The sequence below is a fragment of the Aulostomus chinensis genome, chromosome 16, assembly GCF_037954235.1.
Source record: "Aulostomus chinensis isolate RoL2024-O1b breed Wild chromosome 16, RoL_Achi_v1.0, whole genome shotgun sequence".
Classification (NCBI taxonomy): Eukaryota; Metazoa; Chordata; class Actinopteri; order Syngnathiformes; family Aulostomidae; genus Aulostomus; species Aulostomus chinensis.
The window spans coordinates 3,306,621-3,332,679 of NC_141335.1; the positions used below are offsets into that span (position 1 = coordinate 3,306,621).

The 26,059-nt window shown below is 44.0% G+C and overlaps 1 protein-coding gene across 1 annotated transcript in view; it reads left to right on the forward strand.

The window, feature by feature from the left end:
• Nucleotides 1-26,059, forward strand: part of slc30a6 (solute carrier family 30 member 6) — a 44,993-nt gene that overhangs the window by 13,606 nt on the left and 5,328 nt on the right. The window contains exons 5-10 of the mRNA XM_086179738.1: nucleotides 9,815-9,857; nucleotides 10,326-10,391; nucleotides 11,919-11,999; nucleotides 14,112-14,147; nucleotides 16,641-16,735; nucleotides 21,885-21,933. Of these exons, the coding sequence (XP_086035864.1) occupies nucleotides 9,815-9,857; nucleotides 10,326-10,391; nucleotides 11,919-11,999; nucleotides 14,112-14,147; nucleotides 16,641-16,735; nucleotides 21,885-21,933 (370 nt within the window). The remainder of the gene's footprint in view (nucleotides 1-9,814; nucleotides 9,858-10,325; nucleotides 10,392-11,918; nucleotides 12,000-14,111; nucleotides 14,148-16,640; nucleotides 16,736-21,884; nucleotides 21,934-26,059) is intronic.

Genomic DNA, 26,059 nt, shown 5'->3' on the forward strand with positions numbered 1-26,059 from the left:
CAAAGTGCTACTTAAGCAGAGTTGATGTTGCATTGTTGCTGAAACACAATCTGATGATGATCCGACAGAAGTGTGTGTGTGTGTGTGGGGGGGGGGTGCGTGAGTGCGTGCGTGCGTGCGTGTGTGTGTGTGTGTGTGTGTGCGTGGACGCGTGCTCACAATCGGCTGCTCTTTCATATCAAATTGCGCAGTGGACAACCAGATCAGTTTTCAGCCTTTTATAAGACATCAGCTTTTTGTCTCACCTGCGCGCGCGCACACACACATACTCACGAGGAGTTTGGGCATATTTGTGTTCATCCATCTGTCCGTCAGTGTTTCCTTTTCATCCCCTCCAACACACACAGACAGCCCGGCTCTTTGTGTCACTTAAACCCTTCTCTTTCTCTCTCCGCCTGACACACACACCTCAGCTCTGTCGCTTACCGTAACTCACCTCTCTTTCTCCTGTCTCTCACCTCTGTCTGTCTCCCTCTCGCTCACCTGACCTCCCCTCCCTGCTGATGGATGGACTGTCTTGCGTCGCAGACTCTACACACGCACACACACACACACACACACACACACACACACACAAAAGCTAAAATCCATCCAAACCTTATTAAACTTATCCCGGGGTGCACAATATTTAAATGTTTTTTGCCAATATTTCACAATTAAGTTGACCGTTGTTGATATTATCCTCATTTAAACAAAACAACAAGTTTATGATATTCACATTTTCTACCGACTGAGGTAAATACTGATACTGGTATGTTGGAAAATGACCAGTATCTGCCAGTGCTGGTGATCCACTGCATTCATCATTTACTGAGTATAAGGCCCTTGAAGGCATTCAAAAGTCTTACTTTTCTAGAATTTCGCTGCATATATTAAGACAAGTCATTACTTGGGGATGAGTATCAAGAACCAGTACTTAATACTGTTACTGATGAGGTCTTGTATTGATTATGTATTTTGGATAGTATTTGGTCTGAAAACTTTTCATATTGCTTGACATTGGCAAACGTGAGCACTGATGCCTCACAGCAAGAAGGTTCCGGGTTTGAATCCCCTGGCCGGCCAGGGCCTTTCTGTGCAGGGTTGGCATGTTTTCCCTGTGTCAGTGTTGGTTCTCCACAGGTACTCCGGTGTCCGTGCTTGCTAATTAACTGGAGACCCCTCCCTGTAGGTGTGAATGTAAGTGGTTGTCTGTCTCTATATGTGGCCCTGCAATGGACCCGGCGACCTGTCCAGCGTGACCCCGCCTCTAGCCTGATGACAGCTGGGATATGCTCCAGCCCCCCGCCGCCCTGAAACAGGATAAGCGGTTGATAGTGGATGGATGGCAAACATGTATGATAGGTTTACATCTCTGAATGGCAAATATCTATTCATGTCTTGATCAGGCTCGAACAATAAAGAAATTGTTGTTCCTGCTGTGCGATGTTCCAGAAAAAACTTGAACATAACAGGTTTACACAGTGCAAGGATATTTAGTTCTTTTTTTTCATGCAGCTCTTATGACAGCTTATGTGCACGTGTGCATCTCTTCTGATTAGTGTATCAGTTTTTGTGTGTGTGTGTGTGTGTGTGTGTGTGTGGGTGTCTCCAGCTGTTTTCGGCCCAGAGAAGCTCTGAAAAACCAGGTCAAGTGTCTGTTCCACAGATGAATAAACACACCTCCTCATCATCTTGCAGACTAAACCGGTGATAAGAATTTTTGTGACAGTTTAGTGGACGCTTGCAAAATGGGACTGTTAGTGACACAAAGTCATATTTTTTGCACTTTAATAGCCTCAAACAAAAGCACTGTTTCTGACATCTGTATATTAAATTTGACTATTTGCAGAAGTAAGATTTTTCAAATCAACGCGAGGAATGTCGTTTGTCATGTCCCAGGGTGCAATTCACGAAAGTTGTTTCCCTCCGCTTAATTGTCCCAGAATGTCAGTATAGTTCATATCTGACCCTACAAACACTGTTGGCACAAAACAAATTAACCTTTAGTTCTTTTTTTTCTTTCTTTCTTTTCTCCATTTTGTTGTTGTTGTGTTGTGCATCTGGCGATTAGTGTGCGTTTGCTTCTTCTTCAGACATTGTCGAGTATGGGTATGTGATCCAAGTGTGTGTGTGTGTGTGTGTGTGTGTGTGTGTGTGTGTGTGTGTGTGTGTTGTCCGCAGGCCCTCAGTGTTCCTGTGTGTCAGAACACAGCTGGTGAAGCAGTCCATCCCACAGGGCCCTGAGTACAGCCAACACACACTCATAATAACCCAGTGTGTGTGTACTTGTAAGGCTATCTTTGTGAGAGCCCATTATATTTTTAATTAAGCCTGGGTGATAAAACAATCCTGATATGTTCAATGATTAAATGCCCAAAATGAAGTCTTACAATCTGGAAATTATTCACTGTTTGACATGATTTTTTTTTTTTTTAAGTTGACCCCCCCCCCCCCCCTCAAATCAAAATACATGACAGCCAAACATTTTATTTACACTTTCACAAGTGGGACATTTGGTTTGTCCTCCTCACCTTCTGAGACGCCCTCAGAGGACAGTTGGAGGTTAAAGACTTGTGTTTTGATGTCTAGGATTGTGTATCGATTCATATTTCGGTGTTTATGGGTGAAGGTTTGGTTGAGGGGCTTTGGGATGCGTCGTGCCAGTGAATATCCCCAGTAAAGCCTGTTTGCCACAGGCCAAACAAACCTGCCAACATCTGGCTTGTGTCTGCAATGAGAACAGGGTTAATCAGCATTAATTCCCGGGCACCGTCCCCCTGCAGTAGACACAGGTATCCATTTTACCCAGCACCAGTCAGCACTGATGTGAACACCAAGCCTGGGTGAGCGCAGGAACTTGCCACCAACAGCAAGCAGTCAGGACTCTTTGTGTCCATTTGTGAAGGAATAAAAGCACCCTGTTTCACAGCCAGTATATCAGCATCGATCTACGCATAGGAAGTATGTAAATCAATGCACTGATCCAGTAAAATGGAGTAAACAAAGATATTGTCTTGGACATATTATTGTTGGAATATTTGACAATTCTGAATTGTTCACAAATCACATAAGATGATGTTTTTTTTTTCCCCGCACCAAAACATTTATTTCACCCTGGCACGTCTGACGAGTTGGACGAGACTGGAGTCACCGAACTAACAGATTGTATTGCATTGATTCGTAATCAGCAGGGGGGGTCTTGCAGCATTACGGGGTCAGGGCACAGGGGGCATGAGGGAGGGGCTGGACAGGGGTGTGTTTGGTTTAACATGTCTCTGCCAGCTGCCTCTCAAATCCCACGTGGAGATATGAGAAGCTGTTTTACCTCGTAAATGGACGCAGAAGAGCTTTGCTCTGGTTTCATATCGACAGAAGCTGCTTGTCGTATCTGTGGATTACAAGATGTCTGGGAGGGACTCTGTCAACAGTGTGTGTGTGTGTGTGTGTGTGTGTGTGTGTGTTTACCATTTGTAGACACAAACAAGCATGTCAAGCTGAAAGTTAGTGATTCCCCATCGCGCGTGTCTTATGTTTTACCATTTTTGAACATGCTTTTGGTTGTAACTGACCACAGCATGTTAGAGGGGAGGAATTGCTTCACGAATGAAAATCAAACTCCTAATGATTTCCTAGATGACAAAATATGGAGTTTCAGATGAGTGCGAATGTCAATCACAAGCGTTGTGTCCTCTGACAAACCACACTGAGGAGACTGTTGTGACAAATATCTGTGTATTGTTTTGTTGACGTTAGAATTTGGCGAAAATCAGCAGCAAGCAGCAAGATAAGACACTTTGATTGGTAGCAATGAGAAAATGGTTGGATGGTTTAACTGAAATGGTAACTGGACTTCTTTGAAACTGTCTGTATCCTCTTACTGATGGCTCATCAGCGGCGACCTCGCTGAGGAGGTGTCGAGAGCAAAGTGAGCTCACACCGTGACTCATTCAAACCAAACCGTAATCCAGGCTGAATCGTTGCACCCCTAATTTTTACAAACAAAATATCATGTCTACAAATTTTACATTTAATTTATAAAGAAGCCTATTTTTGATGGAAGCGGTGTCCATTTGCACAGAGCAGATAGAGCGGGACAGGAAGTCAGAAATATGGCGGTTCTGGTCATGTTTCTTTGTGTACTTCATGAGTATATTGGTATCATTTGTGTGTGTTTACTGCGTATAAATATTACACTGTGTTGTGATTGCGGCTGGTTTTGTGTACGTGATCTCAGTGAGCATGTGTGTCATCCTCAACTGCAGGCTTGTGTTTCTCTCTTAGCAGTCAGCAGTGTCAGCGCCCAACAGCCATCTAAGGTTCCTCTTTTATCACTCAGCATTCCTTCTTTCTTTCTTTCTCTGGTCCTTCTCTTCTTCCTCTCTTCTTTTCCACCTCACCTCATCGCTCGTCCTCCTCCCCGGGGATGATCCTCCTCACCACAGCAGTTGAAGTGTTCGATAGAAGCTTTTAGTTTACATCTGCAGCACACACAAACTGACCCAACTCCACAACTGTGTGTGTGTGTGTGTGTGTGTGTGTGTGTGTGTGTGTGCGCGTGCGTGTGTGTGTCTCAGTTTACAGTTTACTGGAACCAATGACACTAAGCTGCTGTTTGCTGTGGTTAGCACATCCAGATCAGAATACGCAGGCTTTGCATTCACTGCAACAGCACATTATTTAAATAAATGTTATCCACATTTTTGAACATTAACAAAGTTTTTCATTTTGTTTTTCAAGCATCAGAGTCAGCGGCTCTTCTTCTGAGCTGTTCCTGAACACATCACAATGTAAAATACGAACTTTGTGGGTTGGTGAAACATCAGGACGGGCCCCTCTTCAGTCTCTGAAAATACTTTTCACGACTCATCTGGATGAGGAGGCAAACATGAAGTGTCAAAGTATTAAATAAAACTTGAGGCTTTATCCACTAACATGCTCAGGCAGCTAAGTTACCCAAACGAGGTGGCAGCAGCTCATCAGAGTGTAGCCCTGACTTCACCTAGATCAGCTTGTCCTGTCAGTGGTGCTACGATTAGGCAGTTATGTCTTCAGAATTTTGAAAATGCAGCCGGGTTAGCAGCCTTGCTCTTGTTGAGATGCTGGTACAAACTTATGGTCAACACACACCTACACACACAAGCACGCGCGCATACACACGTTCACTTTCTGTGTTTTTCCAGCCACTGTAGCTCTCCTCAGTTTACCAGTGAGGTTACTTTCATCCTCCCTCCTAAAGAAACAACCAGCCGTCGTCTTTGCGAATAAAGTTCTCGTCTGTTCAGCAACCCTCAATACACCGCTCCTCCTCTCCTTCGTTGGTTTTAGTATATATAGTAAATATAGTAATCAGAATCAGAATACTTTATTAATCCCGGGGGGAAATTCTGTTGTTACAGTTATTAAGTACTATATCAAGTACTATAAAGTAAAGTATAAAGTTACAAATTACAATAATTAGAAAGTGCAGACTTTAAGATAAGAATGAGATAAAGAGTAAGAATAAAATAAGAATAAGAATAAGCTTAAACTATTTACAAAGCCCAGTAGTTATAACAAGAGTATTGCACAGTTAAGTAATGAATCACTCAGAGGGAGGAGTTAAAGAGTTTGATGGCCACAGGTAAGAATGACTTCCTGTGGCGCTCTGTGGTGCATTTTGGTGGGATGAGTCTAGCACTGAATGTGCTCCTGTGTTTAACCAGGACTTGATGGAGGGGGTGGTGGATGCTGTCCAAGATTGTGTGGAGTTTAGACAACATCCTCCTCTCTGTCACCACCGTCAGAATGATGCAATGACCCATGTCGTCATTTGCTGTGGCGGAGTAAATGACATCATGCTTGTCACTGACGAGTGCACTGTCTTGAGTGAGAACAGCTCAAAAAAAGAGAAGATTGATGTAAATATTTCCTCTATACGGCCATTTTTTGCACCCACCATGCAGATTTGTGTGTATATGAGAATGTAAAGTGTGAGTGTTACTGGTGTGTGCAGATTTACTGAGGATGTGCATCGACTTGGTGTTCTGTGGGCTGCAGACAGCATTAAATATTCATCCCCTGCTCATATTTCCCCCTCTCATCCGTCTATCTGCCCCTTCCTTCCGTCCTTCCTTCCGTCCTTCCATCTTTCCTTCTTCCCTCCCTTCCATCCCCTAAACACCCCTCCTCCTCCCTTTTAGGAATCACTTTTTCTCTCCAGCCTTCTTTTTATTCCTTCTGTTTTCTCTGATAAGTATAAAAAAATGAAGCGTTCTCTCGTCTCTTCTACGTCGATCACTTGTGAGAACAAACACTGGTGTTTTGATTTTTCATCCCTCTGTTTGATGAGACCCTGTGAGGCCACCATGTCTGTCTGTATTTCTGTTTGTGTGTGTCCTTGTGTTTGTACACTTGTCATCTTTAAGGTGTGTGTGTGTGTGTGTGTGTATCAGTGTGCCTGTGTGTGTTAGACATGATTAATATCTTGTCTGCTCTGTTTGTTGCTCTGGTATCACATTCACACGTCCTCTGGGTGTCAGTGTTTGTAAGCAGGAGATTTATAAAGGAATTGAACCTGTGTGTGTGTGTGTGTGTGTGTGTGTGTGTGTGTGTGTGTGTGTGTGTATTCATGTAAACCTATCTAAGTAGGAGGGGAGGAATTTCAGCCCCTTTATTGATTCGTCCTGGCCTGTTTCAGGGTCACTGTGATGTCAGCATTTGTATTATTATTGCTTTTATTGTCTGCTGTTTTTAATCCAACACGGTGACATCAACCTGCATTGATCCCTGCGGAGGGATGAGCTTCTGATATCAAAATAACAACAGGATACTCCAGATGAGGCTGACAAAGTCATAATTTAGGATGGAGAATTTGTCCAGAGAAATAATGAATGCTTCAAGTACAGCTGACACTTTACAGTCAACAGCAAATGATCTCATAAACAAAGTGTTTCGATTTATCTTCACAAACTGCAGCCTAGCTAATCTCACCTAAATACAAACAGCAAGTTCTCACCTAACTTTGATTTACATTATCAGTTTGTGCATTAGTGTTTCGTTCTTTACATAGTATAAGTCAAACTCAAGAAGCATCGTGTTACTCAAAACTAGGGGCTCCATGTCTTGGTTTTTGGGGGTTCGAGGAAACTCTGAATCAGTCGCTCAGATCAAAGTCCTCCTCAGCCTCATTGTCGGTGGTTCTTGTCACGCCGATGTTTGCTCGACTACTTAGAGAAGTATAACCAGTAATGTGATGCTGTCCAAAGACGACATCATGTCTTACAGCTCATGCCAGTACTTGTGGAGGTATTTGTGACCTCTGGTCTGGATTTGTACGTGAGAAAATGTGTTATTCTCCAAGTAAGTCGGGCGAGACCTTGTACCGCCGCTCTGTTCCTGCGACTGAACAGATCCCAACGACGGGGATATTTGTCTCGTTTGTCAGACAACTGCACAGTGATGAAGTGTGTGTGTGTGTGTGTGTGTGTGTGTGTGTGTGTGTGTGTGTGTGTGTGTTAGACCTGTTTCTCAGATGAATTGGTGACTGTTGTGGTTAAATATGTCTATATTCATAGTCAGAGAAGTCATCTTGTAGTCCATTACAAATCTGATTGTTAGAAAATGTTTATTTGCTTAGTTTTTTTTTTTCGTGAATTTCAGGCCCTCTGATACCTGACTCCTTAGATTCCCTCACAACGTTTAGGTGTCGTCTCTCACTCTTTCACTTTCCCTCGATCTGTCTGTCTGTCTCTCGCGCGTTCTGTCTATCTGCCTCCATCTCTCAGTCCATCCATCTGTCTTCCTCTCCTCCTCTTAACCTCTTTCTCTACCTCCCGATCTGTCACCCGGTCTCGGCGCTCCCGCCTGTCTCTCGCTGGCGGTCTGTCTCTCTGGGTCTTGCCACAGGCTTCTCTGTCAGGATTACACGCCGTCAGGTTGGCCAACATGGACGCCGGCAGTGGGGAAACAAAATGTTCCTCTCAGCACAAAGCTGCTCTAATCCGCTCTCCTCATCTCCCACAGCAGAGCCTGATTACAGAAAGCTGGTGGCATTAAGACAGACAGACAGGAAGGAAGACAGGCAGTTAGGCAGATGGGCGTGCTGAAGGGCCGACTGGCAGAAAGATACAGATGGACAGAAAGACATTGACATTTTAAGCGAGGCTAGTTGGGCAGCAGTGAAGCTCTTGGTATAACGGAGGGATTATCTTATTGACTAATTGGCCTACTGACTGACTAAATGACCCTTTATTTTATCTCCTGGCTGACTCACTGATTGGCTGCTGGCCAGGTTGCTATCCAGGTGCAGACTCTACCTGGCGGTTTGAATGACGCTATACCTTGATAGATAGATGAGGTGCTGTTTGCCTGTCAGACGTATCTGTTTAGATCAGTAATATGTGATTTCGGACACGTACCAATGCAACCATGCAGCTGATGATGTTCGTTTATGTTGATCCTACGTCTCCCTTCTTATCTGACATCAAAATTTGCTGGGATGCAATTGGGTTCAAGACGTCTTTGTCACTGTGCATTTACAACGAAATTACAACCATGTCTCCTCACACAGTGGATTAAAAACACATTCACATGTTCCATCTATAATCAATCGTAAGAAACAGCACCATATAAAAGAGAGCTGCCATCCCCAAGTGTTGAGATTGAGTCACCGGTAAGATAGCGACCACTGGCAGGAGCATCAGCAGTAGGGGGCAGGTTTATGTGCTAGAAGAGACTCGTGTGACAACTGCTGATGTTTTCAGTTGACTGTGTGATGAGCGAATATGAAAGTAATAGGAAGTAGTTGAGAACTTCTTAGTACATAGATATTTTACACAAGTCATTGAGGTAGTTGCCTTGCATGTCTATCAATCAGGTACGTGATCTAACGGTCACGCTTGTCCACAAATGAGGAGTCCTTTGCCGACCTGCAGCAGGCTTTCACCACATGCAGCTGAGAGGGAGTCATTATCAGGCAGCGAGGGTCTTAAATGGGACAGAAGCAAGCTTGTGACCGGAAGGTTGCTGGTTCAATCCCCAGGTCCCAAGGATAAATGTGAGCAGGGCAAGTGATTACCACACCAAGGTGCCCTTGAATTGTGAATGTGAGCAGGGTTTTCCTTTAAATGAGAATAAATAAAGGTTAACAAAGATGTAAACTGAAGCAGCAGGTTTTTAGACGTACATGCGCATCAGAGTGTGTGTGTCATGAACACCATTGATGCGTCAGGATCATTTACAGTTTGCTGAATGCATCGTTACAGATGTCTCATTACTCAACTATGCAGTCATATGGTATGATACTCTGGAAGATAAAACTTTGTGACGTCCGGGGCAAGATGATTTTCAGCATCAGCATCTGATTATCTGTCCACCAGTCAAGAGGATTAGTGTCCAATTAGTGGGGATTGTCCCTCGCACAGGTATCCACCTCTGCCTGTGGGTCATTAGCTTGTAGCTTTGGTTGCCTACCAGGAGCTTGACAGCATTGCTCTGGTGGCGGCGCACGACTCCAGCGTGGGCAGAAAGAGTCAGCAGTTAGCATCCAAAGATTCCCGGCCTTGTCCTTTCAAATCTTCACTTACATTCTCTGTTTTTATCACTGTTGTAAATGTGGGGTTCGCTCCTGTGTGCTTCTGCAAGTTTCAGCCAAGGAGACCTAATAGTTCAGTGTTAAACCCACAGAAGAAATATCCAGTAGATAAACATGCTGACTGACCACATATGTGATAATTTTATTTATATTTATATATATATATATATATATATATATATATATATATATAAAATGGTTAATATAAGAAGGTTCTTACAGCTTCATTGAGTTCTAATGTTTTTCCTCTCCATTTTTCAGCACTCACGGCCTACACATACCTCACCATCTTTGACCTCTTCAGGTGAGACTGAGCTTTTGTTACAGAACATCAGTTCTGATACGAGCAGTTGTTTCCTCAAAAAGAATTGCAGTTTTTGAAGGGAGACATCAAGCCTGATGCAGTACAGTGTGATATTTGGTTGTTTTAAATTCGTGTCACTGCACTTAGCAGTGTGGAAAATACTAAAAAATACAAACAGATGTGATATAACACTGAGTTTGCTCAGCTGTGTTGGGCTCTGCTGCTTTGATGGAGAACTTTTCCTCATGAAAAATAAATTCTGAGATCACAATGAATAAAAGATATTTTAAACAAGACGTGAACTTCGATTGACCTCCGTATTTGTTTCTGTTGTCTACCATCTCTCTCACGCTTAATTTCTTTTCATTTTCTCTTCTCCTGTCTGTGTTCGTCCTCCATCCTTCTATCTAATTATCTCTTTCCCTGCTCATTCATCACCTCCTCCACCCTCTTCTTCCTTCCTTGCAGTTTGATCACCTGTCTCATCAGTTCTTGGGTGACCATGAAGAAAGCCAGTCAGGTCTACTCCTTTGGGTGAGTTCACCATAAGCGTGTCATGTAGCAGAATCGTGTCAATCAAAGCAGCCAACAGACTTCAGGAATAAATGCAAAAATGACGCAAATAAAGCCTGTTCCCACTGTCAAGTACAGATGATGTGTAGGTAGATGCATATTACCGACCAAATGATTGATTGAGACTGGTAGGATCCATTATCAATACATCAGTGTATTCTGTATCTCACAAACTGTTGACTATACATTCATGCTTTGTGTCCAGACCATTGATAGATAATCAGTCTGCATTTATCCTCACACCAGTTGAAAATCTATGTTTTCGTCATTAGACGTTCCTCAGATTAAACCCCATCTGTATACACACACACACACACACACACACACACACACACACACACACACACACACACACACATTGTAAACACAGATGGACCATTGATGTAAAAGCTTTTACCGTTTTCCTGGACCAGATGAATGATTCACAAACACACAAGCATGATTAAAATCAAACACATGGCTACTTTGCATATAAATTGTATATACAGTGCATTAACAGCACATACACTCTACATACACAGTGTGTATATATAGAGTGTGTACGCCCCACGATGTATTTGCAGCTGACAGGTGACCTCTGACCCTGAGGTGTGGAGGAGTACGATCGAGTTGAAATCTGCTTTTCAGCTTCATTTGGCCTAAGTAGTGTGTGTGTGTGTGTGTGTGTGTGTGTGTGTGTGTGTGTGCGCGTGCGTGCACCCAAGACTGTGTGCGTTTAATGTGTTTGCATTAGTGTGTGTGTGTGTTTTTGTGTGGGCATCTGCGCATTGGCAGTGGGTGATGTTGAATTTCCATGTTTATTTTCTAAAATGTCACATGTACATAATGTTCCCCACAAACATCTCAATTTATTAATTTATTTTAGACATATTCATGCCATTTCTAGAATGAATGCAGCTTTAAATCCTTTTTATTCAGGGGAGGAAAAAAATTGTCATTTCGTGACACCCCTGGAATTCATTGTCCTCTTTTGAATATTTCATCTTAGCAGCAAAGTACTCCTAAGTGTCGAGTTCTGCTGCCGGTCAACTCCAAGTTTAACTCCTATAAGCTCAGTGCATCACTCACTGAGACAAAGCTGCTCATCCTGGACAGACTGATAGGATCGACCCCCCTGACCTAATGACAAGGTCGGGGGGGTGACAACTGTTACAGCCGCTGTGATACTTGCCTTTTCTTCTCAACCAGCCAGTCAGTGTTTACCGCCTGCTTTTCATAGACAAATCACTTGTACATGTTACTTGGATCCCTCTCGAGAGTGTACTCTACTCAAGACGAATGATTGTTTCATGTATCAGAGATTTGATCTTGTGGGAACCCTGGGTGGATACAGCCTCAAGGCAGGTTCTTCATCCACAGCATCTTTGTGATCCCTCAGTTTTTACTTTAGAGGCCCTGTTTTATGGGTCGGAGGATGTGCCAGGGACAAAAAGGCCTCTTTTGAGGGTTCATCTCGGTGTGTGTGACAGTGTCCCTGTCTGTCTCCAGGTTTGAAAGACTGGAGGTTTTGGCCGTTTTTGCCTCCACTGTTCTTGTCCAACTGGGGGCCCTGTTCATCCTGAAGGAGAGGTGTGTATGTCCGCCTCACACAAACACACTCCCGTGTACTCCCAAACACACAAACGCGGTGTGACATACTGAGGAACACGGGTACTTTTGAATTCATATAAACGCGAACCCTTTATGATAATTCAAAATTCAGTTTGCCTCCCTCTCTTAACCTCATCTCTCTCTCTCTCTCTCCCTCTCTCTGTCCATCTCTCTCTCTCCTGTCTTTCCTGATTAAAATTTCAATTATTCTCTGAAAATGACTCGGCATTAATATTTCCAAAACAATACACAGAATATTTCCAATTGTGTCCTTTCTTTTGTCATGTCATTTATGATGATTTTTGTCCCCCTCACTATTTATGTCGCAACATCACTTCTCTCTATTTTGGGTGCGTGTTTCTCTCGGGTCTCAGGCCAATCCTGCCATCAAATGATTTAAAAAAAAAAGAAGAAATGGAATAATTGGATCTCGGGTTATTGTCGTCAAATCAACAGACAATTTATGTCACAACTGAAGGTTTTTGTTGCTAACGGTATACCACACTGTTCATGTCCAATAATCAGCTGGTATCTGCCTGCCAGTCGCCTCTCGTCGCTCTCTGTAGTCATCAGCACGTGCATGAAAAGTTTGAATTCTTACTTTCTAACAGTTTATCGATGGTGTTCTCTGTCTTCTGTGTCCATTGAGGTTAATCAAGAAATGATTGTTCCTCTTTTTCCTATTCAGCACATTTAATCCACCTAATAGATGTGGCGTGTCAGTGTTTCATTCATACAACTTTTAAAAGAATCTGAAGCAGTTTTAAGTTCCGTAAACCAATTTATCCAAATGAGGTTTAACTTCTTTTTCCTGTTTCAACCCTTTAGTTTTGCAGTGTGTTTCAGCACGTAGGTGCTTTTCCCACTCAAGGCAGACACACAAAACAAACCATGATTGTGAGGTTTACTCCCAAAGTTTTTAAAGTTAGTATTTAATGACAGTGTATTTTGTTTTTTACATATTTTATACACTTGAAGTTCATAAACGTAGAGTTTGGTACCCAGCCCATCTAAACAGTATTCAAATCTGTCGAGCTAAGTTGAATCACCAGTATTCAAGCAACACGACACACATGACAAAATCATCCAGGATGAATCTCTGTCCTCACTGAACTTCGTTTTTCTTGTAATACATTCGAAGATGTATGTAAAATGACGCGATGCCAAGCTGGAGAGAAGATCTTCAGTTCCAAAAAATGTTTGCTGACTCGCCACCACAGAAGGAGAAACACTCAAGAACAAGGCTGCATCAATAAACTTTTCTTTTTTTTTTTGGAAGTTGTTGCTTGTGTTGCGTCTTCTAGGATCCCATGTGGAAATGATCCTCCAGGCCACCACAGATTATCGTGAGGGAGGGGACGCAAAGACGTGACTCCATCTGAGAACACGTCGTGCTTTAAGAAGGGGTGGTTTTTGGATTCACTCCTGAGGGAGGGGTGTGTGTGTGTGTGCGCGTGTGTGTGTACGTACGTGTGCACTACTGAATTTCTTGTGGAGGCTGTGGGAATGTCACTGCCTGGCTGCTCTGTCATCCTCACACACTCACCTTCCCCTGCATGCAGCCTGTGTGGGGTTGTCTCGCGGTCAGCTCTCAGAGAGGGGAGGGGTGACTGTGCAGGATAACAACACAGGTCAAGAAGTTGGCTCACTGCCTACCAACACTTGCAAATCTAGACACCCGAGAGTGCCTGGAAAGACGGTTTACATTTAAAGGCTCTCTCGTAATTTAGTGAAACGATCATCTGGCAGGTTCATTGTCAGACACAGTCCTTGTGAACGTCTAAATCGGTTTTAAATGCTGGATGAATGAACGTTGAGCTGTTGGTGTTGCTGTATTTCCTGTGTTTTCTTTCCTCACTCGTACTGGTATTCAAGGGCACCTTGGTGTCGTCTCTATTTATTGATTTCATTTGTCTCGTCGCTCTTGTCATTGTGTATGCGTGAGGGTTCTGTGTGGCATTCCCTTGTACGCTAAAACTGTACTTGCATAATAAGATTTGTCCTCATAAAGATAGGCAGACCTGCACACACACTCAGGGCTGTCTCACCTGGACGGTGTTGTTGACTGTGTGTGTGTTTTTGTTTTGTTAGCGTGGAGCGTTTCATGGAACAGCCGGAGGTCCATACGTAAGTGTTACCCCCCTCCACACACACACACACACACACACACACACACACACACGCACGCACACACACACACACAAAATTCCCTCAACTCATTGTAAAATAAGCACTGTGGTGTCTCCCTCACTCAAAACACACACACGCACACACATTCAGAGTGCCAGCTGTTGTCAGAACAGAACATCCCAAACATTTGGGTCATGGAGGACAGCTGCCAGGCTGAATGACAAATAGAGCTCCATAGTCAGAGAATCAGTGGCGAGTGACAGAAACGTGTTCATTGTTGACGCCACGCTGACAGGATGTGCATGTGAACTCTCGCCTCAGCCTGGCTTTGGTGCATAGTTGCTTAGGTGTGCATCCACATGCTGTGGGTTACGGTTGCAGATTCCGAATGTGTGAAATTGCCCATCGGTGCCGGTGCCACAATCGGCATCACTGTGACCAGTTTGAAATTCATCAGCGGTGTTGCTGTTCGGGCTGAGCATCTGATCAAATCCAAATCCAGTACGGAGTCTGCCAATCCAGTCCGGATCCCCTTAAATCAGCAAAACTCAGCTGGGTTCATCTTTTAACTTTTGTAATGAGATGAAATAATTAGACTTTTTAAAAGCAATTGAGATCAAAGGAGGTAGAAACTGTTCTGACAGTCAGCTCCCAACCCGTAGCTCCAAGGTGAAAACAGGATGAGCGCCAGAAGATTTCCAGTTTTTATTCCAAGAAAATTCTCTGTGTGGGTTTAAGAATTCACTCCATGAGTGTCATGCCTGATGGACAGTAGAGCTGAAAGATTTTAAAAAGAGATTATTTGGACTGATATTGCAGTTGAGACACAATTCACAATCCTAGAGGGTGTCACCATCTTTGTGTTATGATGTACGTCTGAATGGAAAAGAGGGTAGCAATGATAATAGTGTCTCTTTTTTCTTTGCGCTGCTGTTTCGATCTCTTGATGTAGTAACATAATTCTGTGTGTGATGTAATGATACATCTCACATACTCTACATTTCTAACCCTGGTGCCTGCATGATTCAAAATACAGCTCAGCCTCTGATATTTGGTTTTGGCCATTCAGGCTCTCTGCCAGCGACACCTCATCAAGCCCTCTGACTACTTTCAGGTTCAAACTTGTAAGGTCCTTCTTGATGTTGAGGTAGCACCGTTCCATCCAGCTTTCATCTTTAAACTCACCGACGTGTTGGTCCTGCTCAGCTACAAACACACACGGTCCTCTTGTGGTTGTAGAGTTGGGTTGTTCTCACACTTCTCCGCAAAAGAAGACAGACCCCAGCTTGCAGAAATCAGTTGGAAGTGTTAAATTAGCCGTTTAGACGGAATTAACAGTTGCATGGTTTTATTTTGCTGTTAAGAGAGTCGGGAGAATTCCAATGTCAAATTTTCTTTGCTTCAGGCCATCTGTAGTTTTCTCCCTATCATCCTTTCTCCATTATAAAACAGATTAGTGTTGGCTTTTATAACCTAAAACACAGCGAGACTTAAACCTGTCTCCTGTGACGAGATTACCCCCCTCGCTTCTCTCCCCGTCTCCCTCTCTGAATGGATGTGATTGGACAGCCAGAGAGACGGCTGCTAACCAGAGGGACAGGTGTCTGCTGGGTCGAGAGAGGGACACAAACACGTTCTCCCTGACTCCTTCTCTTTAATCTGTTCTTTTAGGGGGCGGGGGTGGGTGGGGGTTTTTTCATCCAGTTATTGTGGCTCACCGTTGGGCTGCCCTTTGCCTCCCGCTGATTGTTTTGGACCAATTTTTAGGCTCTTAAATGGATTGTCCCATGTGATTAGTGTATTGAAGAGTGCAGTGTGTGTGTGTGTGTGTGTGTGTGAGAGAGTGTCAGTGCAGGGATGTGTGTGTGTGTGTGTGTGTGTGTGTGTGTGTGTGCTCAGTGGAGATATTTGTCCCAAAACTTTTTATAAATACAAAAATTGCATGTTTTTTGTGGGTGTAATGTTTTCATGACCTTGTTGTTTGCTTTTGCTGCCTGACTTCTATTAATCAAGCATTCCTGTGGTCAAACTTATCACTCATCTGCTCATCCGTGGAAAATAAAAACAAAATGGACCTTTTCTGTATACACACACATGCAAGCGTGCCGACGTCAACCCACAAACAATGGGTTCTTTCCATCGGCTGTCACATTTCTGCATCGTTGTGTCTTTTTGTATTTTACTAAATGGTTTGAGGTCTTTGATAATGAAGAGTTGTAGTTCATTAAAGCCAAATGGTTGACAAATATATGTATTAATTTGAAATCAATCAAAATCTTTTACCAGAGTATTGATTTAAAGTCCCAGGGAGGGGAAAGGCAGTTGTTTTCCTGATCAGTTTTATGGTAATTCCAGTAAAAGATGGATTTTATTTTGTGTGCGGACAGAGAGGCAGGTGGGGTTTTCCACGGGTAACGTTTCATTTCTCTGCACCATAAATTGCTTGAGTGTGTTTTGGTGACGTCTGCTTTCCTCCGTTTTTCTCTGCAGCGGTCGTCTGCTGGTCGGGACTTTTGTTGCTCTCTTCTTCAATCTGTTGACTCTGCTGTCTGTCAGGAACAAACCCTTCGCCTACGTGTCAGAAGGTACAGTAAACCCCCCCCCCCCCTCTCTCTCTCCCCCAGTAAAACCACTTCATCCCACTGTGTATTATTACTGGTTACATGCTGCATCACTTCTCACCTGCACACCTGACTTCTCATTGTTGTTTTAGACCTATTTTTAAGGAGACGGGGAGGATTGAGTGTTTCTGTTTGTGTGTTTCCCCTCTGGAGGGTGGGGGCTTGGTAATCCTCACCCTCACTGGGGAGTGGAGACAATTTGGCTTTTGTTTTATTTGGGGGATTATTGAAGTAAAATGAAATGCTGGCTCACTGTTCTGTCAGTAGATAAATCACAAATGGCAGCAGCAGGATCAGAGGTTAGTCTCTCTTAATTGAAGAAATCAACAAGTCATAAACCCAAACAGTTGCGGGGTTTCAAATTGTACAATATCTGCTTGTTCTGTTTTGCAGGGATTTTATTATATATTTTATCATTTAAATTCATATTATATTGCTATAATCTTGGGTCGTTTTGGCAGCACGGATCGTCTCAGAAACACAGTGAGCAGGTTGAGCAGTACTCATGAGCTGGATTTAAAAGACAACAGATTTTAGAAAGCGGAACAGGAATGAGCGAGAAGAAACAGTGGAGTTCATTCATTCAGTTCATTAAAAAAACTCTCATTTGTGAGGATCGGTGCTGTGTGTTTCCTGCTATATTATGGTCAATACTATATTCCTTCTATACTACAAAAAGATCATCTGTAGAAATGGACGAGACCATCCTGGGACCCTGCTCAACCCAGAGAACACAAGCATGGAAGGATTTGAAAAGTGAGTGTGTAACGTGACGGTTACAGGCCACCAGCTGCTAACCGTTGCACCAACCTGCGTTTGGGGCCTGATCCTAATTACTTTTTTTTTTTTTAAAACAGCAACTGAATTCAGACATTTTTGGTGTCATATCCCACCTCATCAGAGTCGTGCAGCGGTTCATACACAGGACAGCAGCCTATTTTGCTGAATATGCATGTTTCTGCAGATTTGGTTGAAATCCAAACGAGAATGCCCCCCCCCCCCCCAAAAAGCCTTTAGCTCCTCAATGAGGTTCTGAGATGAATTAATTGGGTTCAGTTTGTGGAACCTTTTGATCATGAAGTGTCCTGTACTCGTGACAAACAGCCCAATGTCAGAGGTGAGTTGATAGATACTTAAATAAAGATGGGTTAGGTTTTGTATCGGTTCAACGGACACCACGGTTATTTATTTGATAAACGGAACCATAAGCTCATGAGTTAAATCCTCATGTTATTTTAGGACTGCATATGTAAACGGTTTCCAGAGCTACACTGTGAATACACTAGTATTTGAGGAAGTATCAGGACTTGTGAATGTGCTGCACAGCTTCCACCACTAGATGGAGCCTTTAAGTAAGTGGAGTGAGGTTCCTCAAGCGGTTCTGGAGAGAGTCCCCCAGGGAAAGTTCCTGCCGCAGAAGCGTCTTAATGCATGAACAACTTTGACTAAAAAAAGCCAAGCAGAAAGATAGACAGCAAAAACACTCAAGTTTATGCACACAAACAAACCTATCTAGGGCTGAGAGGAAACACACAACTTTATTACACACACATGCACACAGACGGGGGGGGGCAACAGCGAGCAAGCCAGCCAATGTGGACTCGGGGACATATTAACCTCACTGAGAGTCAGTCTGTTGCTAATACAGACAGACTGGAACACAGAGACACACACACACACGCGCTTACACATTCATTCATTATACATGTTTGAACACTTAAATAGAAACATGTGCAGTCATTCACACGCAGGCACCCATTTCAGATCTGAAGGCAATGATATATCCGCTCCATCCCTGTCACATCGTCCAGCTATGAGTGTTCCAGCCCTGCGCTGGTTGGTTAAAACATGACTCATTATTGTGGGGCTCGGAAGGTTTTTTTTCATTCTTTTTTTTTTTTGTAAATAATATAATTTGTTTTGATAACTACGTATTAATTGTCGGAAGAAAAACAAACGAAGGATTTTAAGCCAAACATAGTCAACGCCTCAGTACCTCTCCTCAGAATGGAAAATTCTGGTCCAGACACTCTTTTGGGAAATCAGTGATTTCACGGCAGCAGCCAGTGTCTGTTCTGACCCAGTTCTGGACCTCTAGTTCCGTGGCCCTGCCGGCTCCTGCGACCCTGTAACATCTCACTGTCCCCCAGTGAGGGATGCTGATGTGGTCTGGGATTCCGTGCAGCGGCGAGCCCCCGGGAGCTCTGGCTGCAGCTCAGAGGCGCCGGCTTTGGCCTTTTCTCAGCGGTGGGCTGGACGCTGCCGCAACGCACGCCGGACTTTTGTCCTTGAGTGAAATGAACTGCTGCTGTGATGTGGCAGGACTCGTCGTTTTGGATTAGCGGCCCTCTTCAAGCACTAGATGGTGACTTTACATCAGCCGGTAATCTTTAACAATACCAAAACTGCCCAGCGCGAAGGAAACAATGAAACAGATAAACAAACAAACCAGCCCTTCCTTCATTCCTACTTTCCTTCCTTCTGCAGTCCCTCACCTTTCTGTCCTCTGTCTTCCAGTAGTGACTAATGAAGGTAGTGAGACAAAATTGAGCAGATGGAAGGAAATTTGAATAAAGAGGTGAAAATCCTCTCATCTCCTGTTACTTCCGGCTCTGCTTTCCCTCCTCTGCTCGTCTCCTCCCTCTTCCCTGTCTCCTTCACCATTCTAGCCTCTTCTCCCCCTCCCTGTACTCCACTCCTCCACTCTTTTCCTGTTGTCTCTTCCTTCATCCTCTTTTTCTTTTCTCCCGTTTCCTCTTCTCCTCTCCAGCTTACTCACTATCTGTATGAACAGTCTACCGATGAATGAGGTCAGTGTGTGTGTGTGTGTGTGTGTGTGTGTGTCAGCTGTCTACTCTTGCGTTTGGAGCAGTCTCAACATCACTTAACATCTGACATTTTGGGATGGGAGGGGGATGGAAGTGTACACTCACGCAAACACACACACAGACAGGCACTTAACTTTGCTGAAACACACATTATCGCTCACTCATTACACACACACACACACACACACACACACACAGAGGCTCTCTCTCTTTCTCTCGTTCCCTCTCTCTCTCGTTCTCTCTCGTTCTCTCTTGCTCTCTCTTGTTCCCTCTCTCGCTCATTCCCCCTCTCTCTCTTGCTCATTCTCGTTCCCCCTCTCTCTCTCTCTCTCTCTCTCTCTCTCTCTCTCTCTCTCTCTCTCTCACTCTCGCTCTCTCTCAGATGGAGCGAGACTAAAAGTGCATTACGCAACGATGTTCCAGACAGTGGAAATGTAATGTGCCAGGGGGCCTGGCGAGCAGAGAGACATGCCAACAAACACACACACACACACACACACACACACACACACACAAACATTGTACGCCCTCCTCGCACACACGGATCATAAATAAGTCACTCCATTAAAATGTTTGTTTAGACTGACTCACCCTGTTAGCAAAACAAACACAACCTACCCACCCCCACCCACCCCGTATGTGCGCGCACACACACACACACACACATGCTCACACACACATGCTCACACACACATGCTCACACACTCAGAGGTCTGAGCAGGATGAGATGTGAAGGGCCTTTGACCTGACGCACAGCCTTCGGGACTCATAGCGCCGTCAAAAATTAAAGGTGGGATGGTGCAGCAGAGCAAAAGAGTGCGCATCCTTTTTTCTTCTTCTTCTTCTTCTCCCCTTTTTTTTTTTTTAAGCTGAGGGGCCGATCTGTTTGGTTCCCCCCCAAAATGCATGTTTACCTCCTGGTGAGGGCTTAGGTTACATTTTTGCGCATGAACGTTTCCTTGCGTTTTCTGAGCTGAATTTGACTTTGGTGTCTTTAAAGTCTTTAAAAAAATTCCAGAACTCACAAAATTCATCCGATTTAGGCTGTGAGACCGCAGCCACCCAGTCGATGCTTGGATCAATAGATGCACTTGAGTTCTCATTGCAGATGTGAAATTAAACAGTTGGTGGCTTTAATATTTAATGGAGCATTGAACAAGAAAGAGTTGCTTCATTTGTGTTTCCATCCAAAATGGCAAATGTCAGAATGGGACTTTTTTTTTTATATTCCTCAGAAGTTTGCAGTTACTGAGACTTAATTTCACAAAAAAAAAAAAATAATAATAATACAAACAGTAGTTTTCTTTAATTTGGACAATGAAGAGAAAATCTTCCATCAAGTTCATGTATTTCTGCAAGAAGCTTCCAGTTTTCAGCCAATTTAATCCTGGATGTTATTTTATGACAGTTTGGTATCAGATCTGATGTTGTTTGTAGGAATCCCCTACATGAAGCAGCTCCACAAGGACTTTAGCTCTTTTTGAGAAATCACGTAGTGTATGAAAGTTTTGTTGATGAGTCAGGGGTGAAGAGATTGAGTGAAAGATTTCCAGAGGTTTAGAAGTAAAACAGGGAGGACATTGTTCCCAAAAGTTTTTGTTTTATTTATTTTTTTCCTCCCAAACATGCCACAATATATGTCTTTTAATGTAGTGTTAGCTTAGCATCAGAACCAAGAGCAGTTGCTGCTTCCACTGCTACGTCGCCAGTTCCTGAATGCTTTGAATCAGGCTTTACAGTTTCATTGTTAAAAGAGCCGAATTCTGAAGGAGGCAAACGATAAATTTATCAAGAGAGAAACACATGAATCAGTCCCCAACAGCAGATCTATCAGTCCAGTTGCTAAACTCCTGCTGGCTGTGAGCAGCGCGTCTTCTAGCCTGGTCAGCACTGAAAGAGTTGAAGAAGACCACGGACATGTAAGAGGAACGGACGAGTGAAAACCCCTCCGCCAAGCCAACATGACATCATCAGATCTGTTCCAGATCAGTTCCAAAACCTCATCGATAGTTCCTCAACCTGAGTTATGTCATCCTGTCAGATGTCATCAAAAATCCAGCCACAGCTTTTTGAGTGAGTCAAACTCTTCTCTCTTCATCAAGGTAACTGCATCAGACCATCATATCTGACAGGGTGAAGGCTCAGTAATCAGGTTGTCATCCAGACGCTCCTCCGTCCAGCAGGGCTGGAGGAACAGTAGGAGTCAGTTGAGAGGTGCTGTAGGTGGCGCTGTGTGTATGTATGTGGTTTACTGAATGTCTCTGTCTCTCTTTGTCTCTGTCCAGCTGCCAGCAGTAGTTGGCTTCAGGAACATGTGGCAGATCTGAGCAGAAGGTAAGAACGGCAACGGCGCTTTGTCACTCTCATCTTTCTCTCATCCTTCCTGTCTTTCTGCTTTCATGCCCTCTTTCTACTCTCTCCTTCTGTGTCTGTCCTCCATCAGCAGATCTCAGGTAGAAACAGGAAGGGATCCACTTACACTGAGTCAACACACACACTCACACACACACACACACACACACACACACACACACTGATGTTGGTAAAACCGCCTATCCTGTGGGGGACTGCTTAGATTGTCAATCTGTGTGTCCAGGTGTGTGTGTGTGTGTGTGTGTGTGTGTGTGTGTGTGTGTGTGTGTGTGTGTGTGTTCTGGCATGGCCTTTCCTCTGTGGTCAAAGGTTACCCTCTGTCAGCTTGGTGGATATGAGGTCAGAGGTCAGAGTGTCAGGGAGGCAGGGTGTAGGTGTGGCTGCAGGCAAACTGCAGAGCTTCTGAGAAACTGTAATATCAGCTTTCCTCCCGTTACCAAAAAGAGAACACGAGAACACACACACCTCCCCCTCGATGACCTGAGGTCAAAGGTCAGGGTTTCTTATAACGGAGATGATTCAGATATGAGATGGTGTTGAATAGTTGTGGTTATCATCACAGTTGCACCGTCAAAAATGTCACAGGATGTACCAAGTTGAAGTCCTCATGACTTCAGATCTCACCCCGAGTCTGATTCAGACTATTTTTACAGTTCAGAGTCACCGGTTGTCAACATGGAACATGGGTCCTTTTTTTTGTAAAACTGCCTCACATCACCCGAAGGTAAAATTCGAATTCACCCAACAAATAAAACTCGTCGAACCTGGAACCCCTGACGATTTCAACCTCGTTCTATTGTGATAACACATCAACTGACACCGACGCAGACTGATGCTCAGTGTAGACTGTTGTGATAAATATTATATCCTATTGTGTAACCCCACATCTGAAGTGGGTGAATTATACCACACACACACACACACACACAGAGTCAGCAGCTCAGTTGCTGCAGGTTACTCGAGGCGACAGCCCGGCGAGTTCTGCAGCCGAACTGAGCTGTGATTGGCTGAGAAGGCAAATGAATAGGACATCCCAGCCTAGTTTCTACTCTTTGACTGTCTGTGTGTGGATGCTAGTTATTCCTCATCTTGTGGGGACATAAATCTATTTATGCTGTCACGTTTCTTTATGGGAAAAGAAGCACGTCACCGTAACATAAGTCGTTAAATTCGTGGGTGAAGGGTCGTTCAAGGTTTAGATTGTGGAGGTGATGATTAAATAATTTGAGTCCGTGTAATGCCCTCTAAAGTGATGGCTGGGTGTGTGTGTGGGTGTGTGACTGTCTGTGCTGTAATGGTCTGTCCCCTTTTCACCCCAGCAGGGTCTGGGGGCCAGCCGGGTTATGTAAAGCCTGCTGCTCTGTCAGCCTCACCAGCCAGAAGCCTGAACTCTCTGTCTGTGTCTTTAAAAGTTGCCAGGGGGTAAAGAGAGACAAATATTCAGAAATAAATCTGTGTGACAGAAGACGGCAAAGTTTTAGAATGAGTTGGTGTGTAGGTAAAATTATTGTGTCCTGGCTGATATCTAATTTCCACTCTAATCAAGTATGAGGTTCGACAAAAAGATATTCAAAGTTTTTCCTTTTTTCAGCTTAATTCTTATCTCTTGAAGTTTAGCAACAATCTGGTATGAAGACGTTACTGTCAGTCACATGTATTGAGACAAATGCAAGAATAAAGTGCAGATCTCGGCCAGCGACATGTGACATCACTATAGTTGGGACTCACTCTGAAGGCTCAACCCCACAGCTGCTGTCCTGAGCTGCCTGAAGGAAGCACCAGATTGAATCTTTCCCCTGCAAAAGAAAGATATCACTTTAGGAGACTCTTGAGGGAACGCCAAGACCTGGAAGAGAGGGTCACGTGATCATCAAGGGTAGCAGACACAGCACGAGTGCTAACAGGCATCGCCACCGAATGTTTTTGCCCTTTTCGTAATGTAATCCGTGTCGAAGTTGAGGAGGCCACTGAAACGTAGCCGGATTCCTTTGTCTCAGCCGTCAAATCTGGCATTTTGACTTCTCATGTCGACTCAGTGCTGACTTTCAGCATTGAAGCTATAATATCTAAGTGCTCAGTGAAACGCTTTCTTTTCTGTGCTACACTTGTGGAGCCTGTTAAAGCTCTTAGTAATCTCTTAATTTTACAGTTCAGTTTCCCTACGAGCAGCAGGGGCTGAATACGAGGCAGCAGCTTCAGCTCTTGACGTGTTTCTGTATCCGGTTCATTGTTTATTCCGGTGTGGAGCCAACAGACCCCAGTATCAAATGTTTGTTTGCCTCCGCTTTAATCCCTCGCTCTCTGTCTGCAATGTGTCTGGATTAACACACACACACAGGGTCACATGTCAAATTATATCAATGCATCAAGAGGGATTATGGGCTCGCTGGGATTGTCGGTCTCAACCAGAACTTTCCACTTTTCTACTTCTTACTCTTTCAATAATTCTCCCTCTCTATCATGTGGAGCATCAGTTTTCACTGTGACTCAAGATGGAGACAAATGTCACAGTTTGAGTCCCACGATTGTCTGAGTAATGTTGGGACGTGCAGGAAGAAGGTGAGGATACAGAAATTATCCTCCCATCGTGATATGTATGTTTTAGGCCTGCTATTCTGGAACAATGTTTATTGAAGGGAGTCGAGATTGGGAAATCATCACCATCGTCATTGCGTCATCTACAAACTGCTTTTGCGATTAAGAGATGAACTGTTTTGTCTGCAAAATATCAAGAAAATTGGGGGATGGTCACTGCAAGGTCCCAGAGCCTAAAATTACATTTTAAATAACTGCTTCTGTCCATTCAAATCCAAAAACTCTTCATTTTCTTCATTACATAAAAGGAAGCAAGTGCTTCTTTTCAAGGGTCTTGAACGAGCAAGTTTTTGACACTTTTTTGCTGAAAGAACTTTAAAAAAAGAAACTTAACTCTTTATCCGTCATGAGAACTGTTGGCAGTTTTCTTTTGATCAGCGAATCAGCGATTGAGCGTTGCACCTGATGGTCTTCAGATTCATGCTTCCGTCCCTTTTCCCCTCTCGCTGTGTTTGTGAAGGCCTGCCCGCAGCGAACACGCTCCTCTCTGAGTGACATGTGTGACATTAATTATGTGTTGACATCCATGCCAGTGTTTTGTTTGTGAACATTATTTCATGGTAAACACCTTGCGGCATGAAGCCGCAGCGCTCGGCTTCATGTTTGTGACAGCGCTCAACTGCAGACTGCGGCAGCGTCGGAGCGCTGGCCTTTGACATATTGGAAATTCAATCTGACAAACACACACACACAGAGGCTCGACCCGCCCAGAGATGTGTTCATTGACCCGTTAATTGGTTCCAGGAACACTGAGCTGGATGTGTTACCAAGGGAGCACACGAGGTTGCCTCTGTTTGGGATTTTAGGGAATCAGTTGAATGTTTCTGGCTGACCACAGCTGTGTGCTGGTCTGATTCCCGCTGCAGGGCCAAACACAGAGCTTAGTCATGTGATCCCTGCTACTGTGTCATGCAAAAAGGGCAGTTCTTTAAAGTAGCAATGTGGGGTTTTGCGAAAATATTCTTAAAATAAAAAGATTTGGATCAAACACTGGATTTACTCGTCTTTTGAATCCAAGTCTTTCCAGGGCGTTGGGAGTTTGGGATGCGCCATCATATCACCTCGTATCTCAAGTTGATTATTTTTCATCACAGCTGTTGTTGATGCACTCAGAGAAGCTCCGTTTACATCAAATGTGACGAATCCCAACTCTGTCACTTGTGTGAATTTGTCCCGTTTTCCACCGGCAATTTTTGTGGGTAACACAATGAATCCCGCCATCATGATCAATCCATGTTAGAGGCGATGAAGATTCAAGTAGAATTGATAAGTGTTTTCTGTCACGTGTGAGTCAGAGGGTGGCGAGTAGCTAAGTGACCAAACACAAAGATAACGCAAGACAAATGAAGAACGATGCCATCGACCCCTGTTCGGAGCTCATGGAGTCAATTAGATAAGGTTAAAGGCCTAATCCTAAAGACAAACGGACACAATGGGACACTCAGCACCACCCTCCACAAAGAGGAGGCTGCTCATGGACCTTTGACCTCAT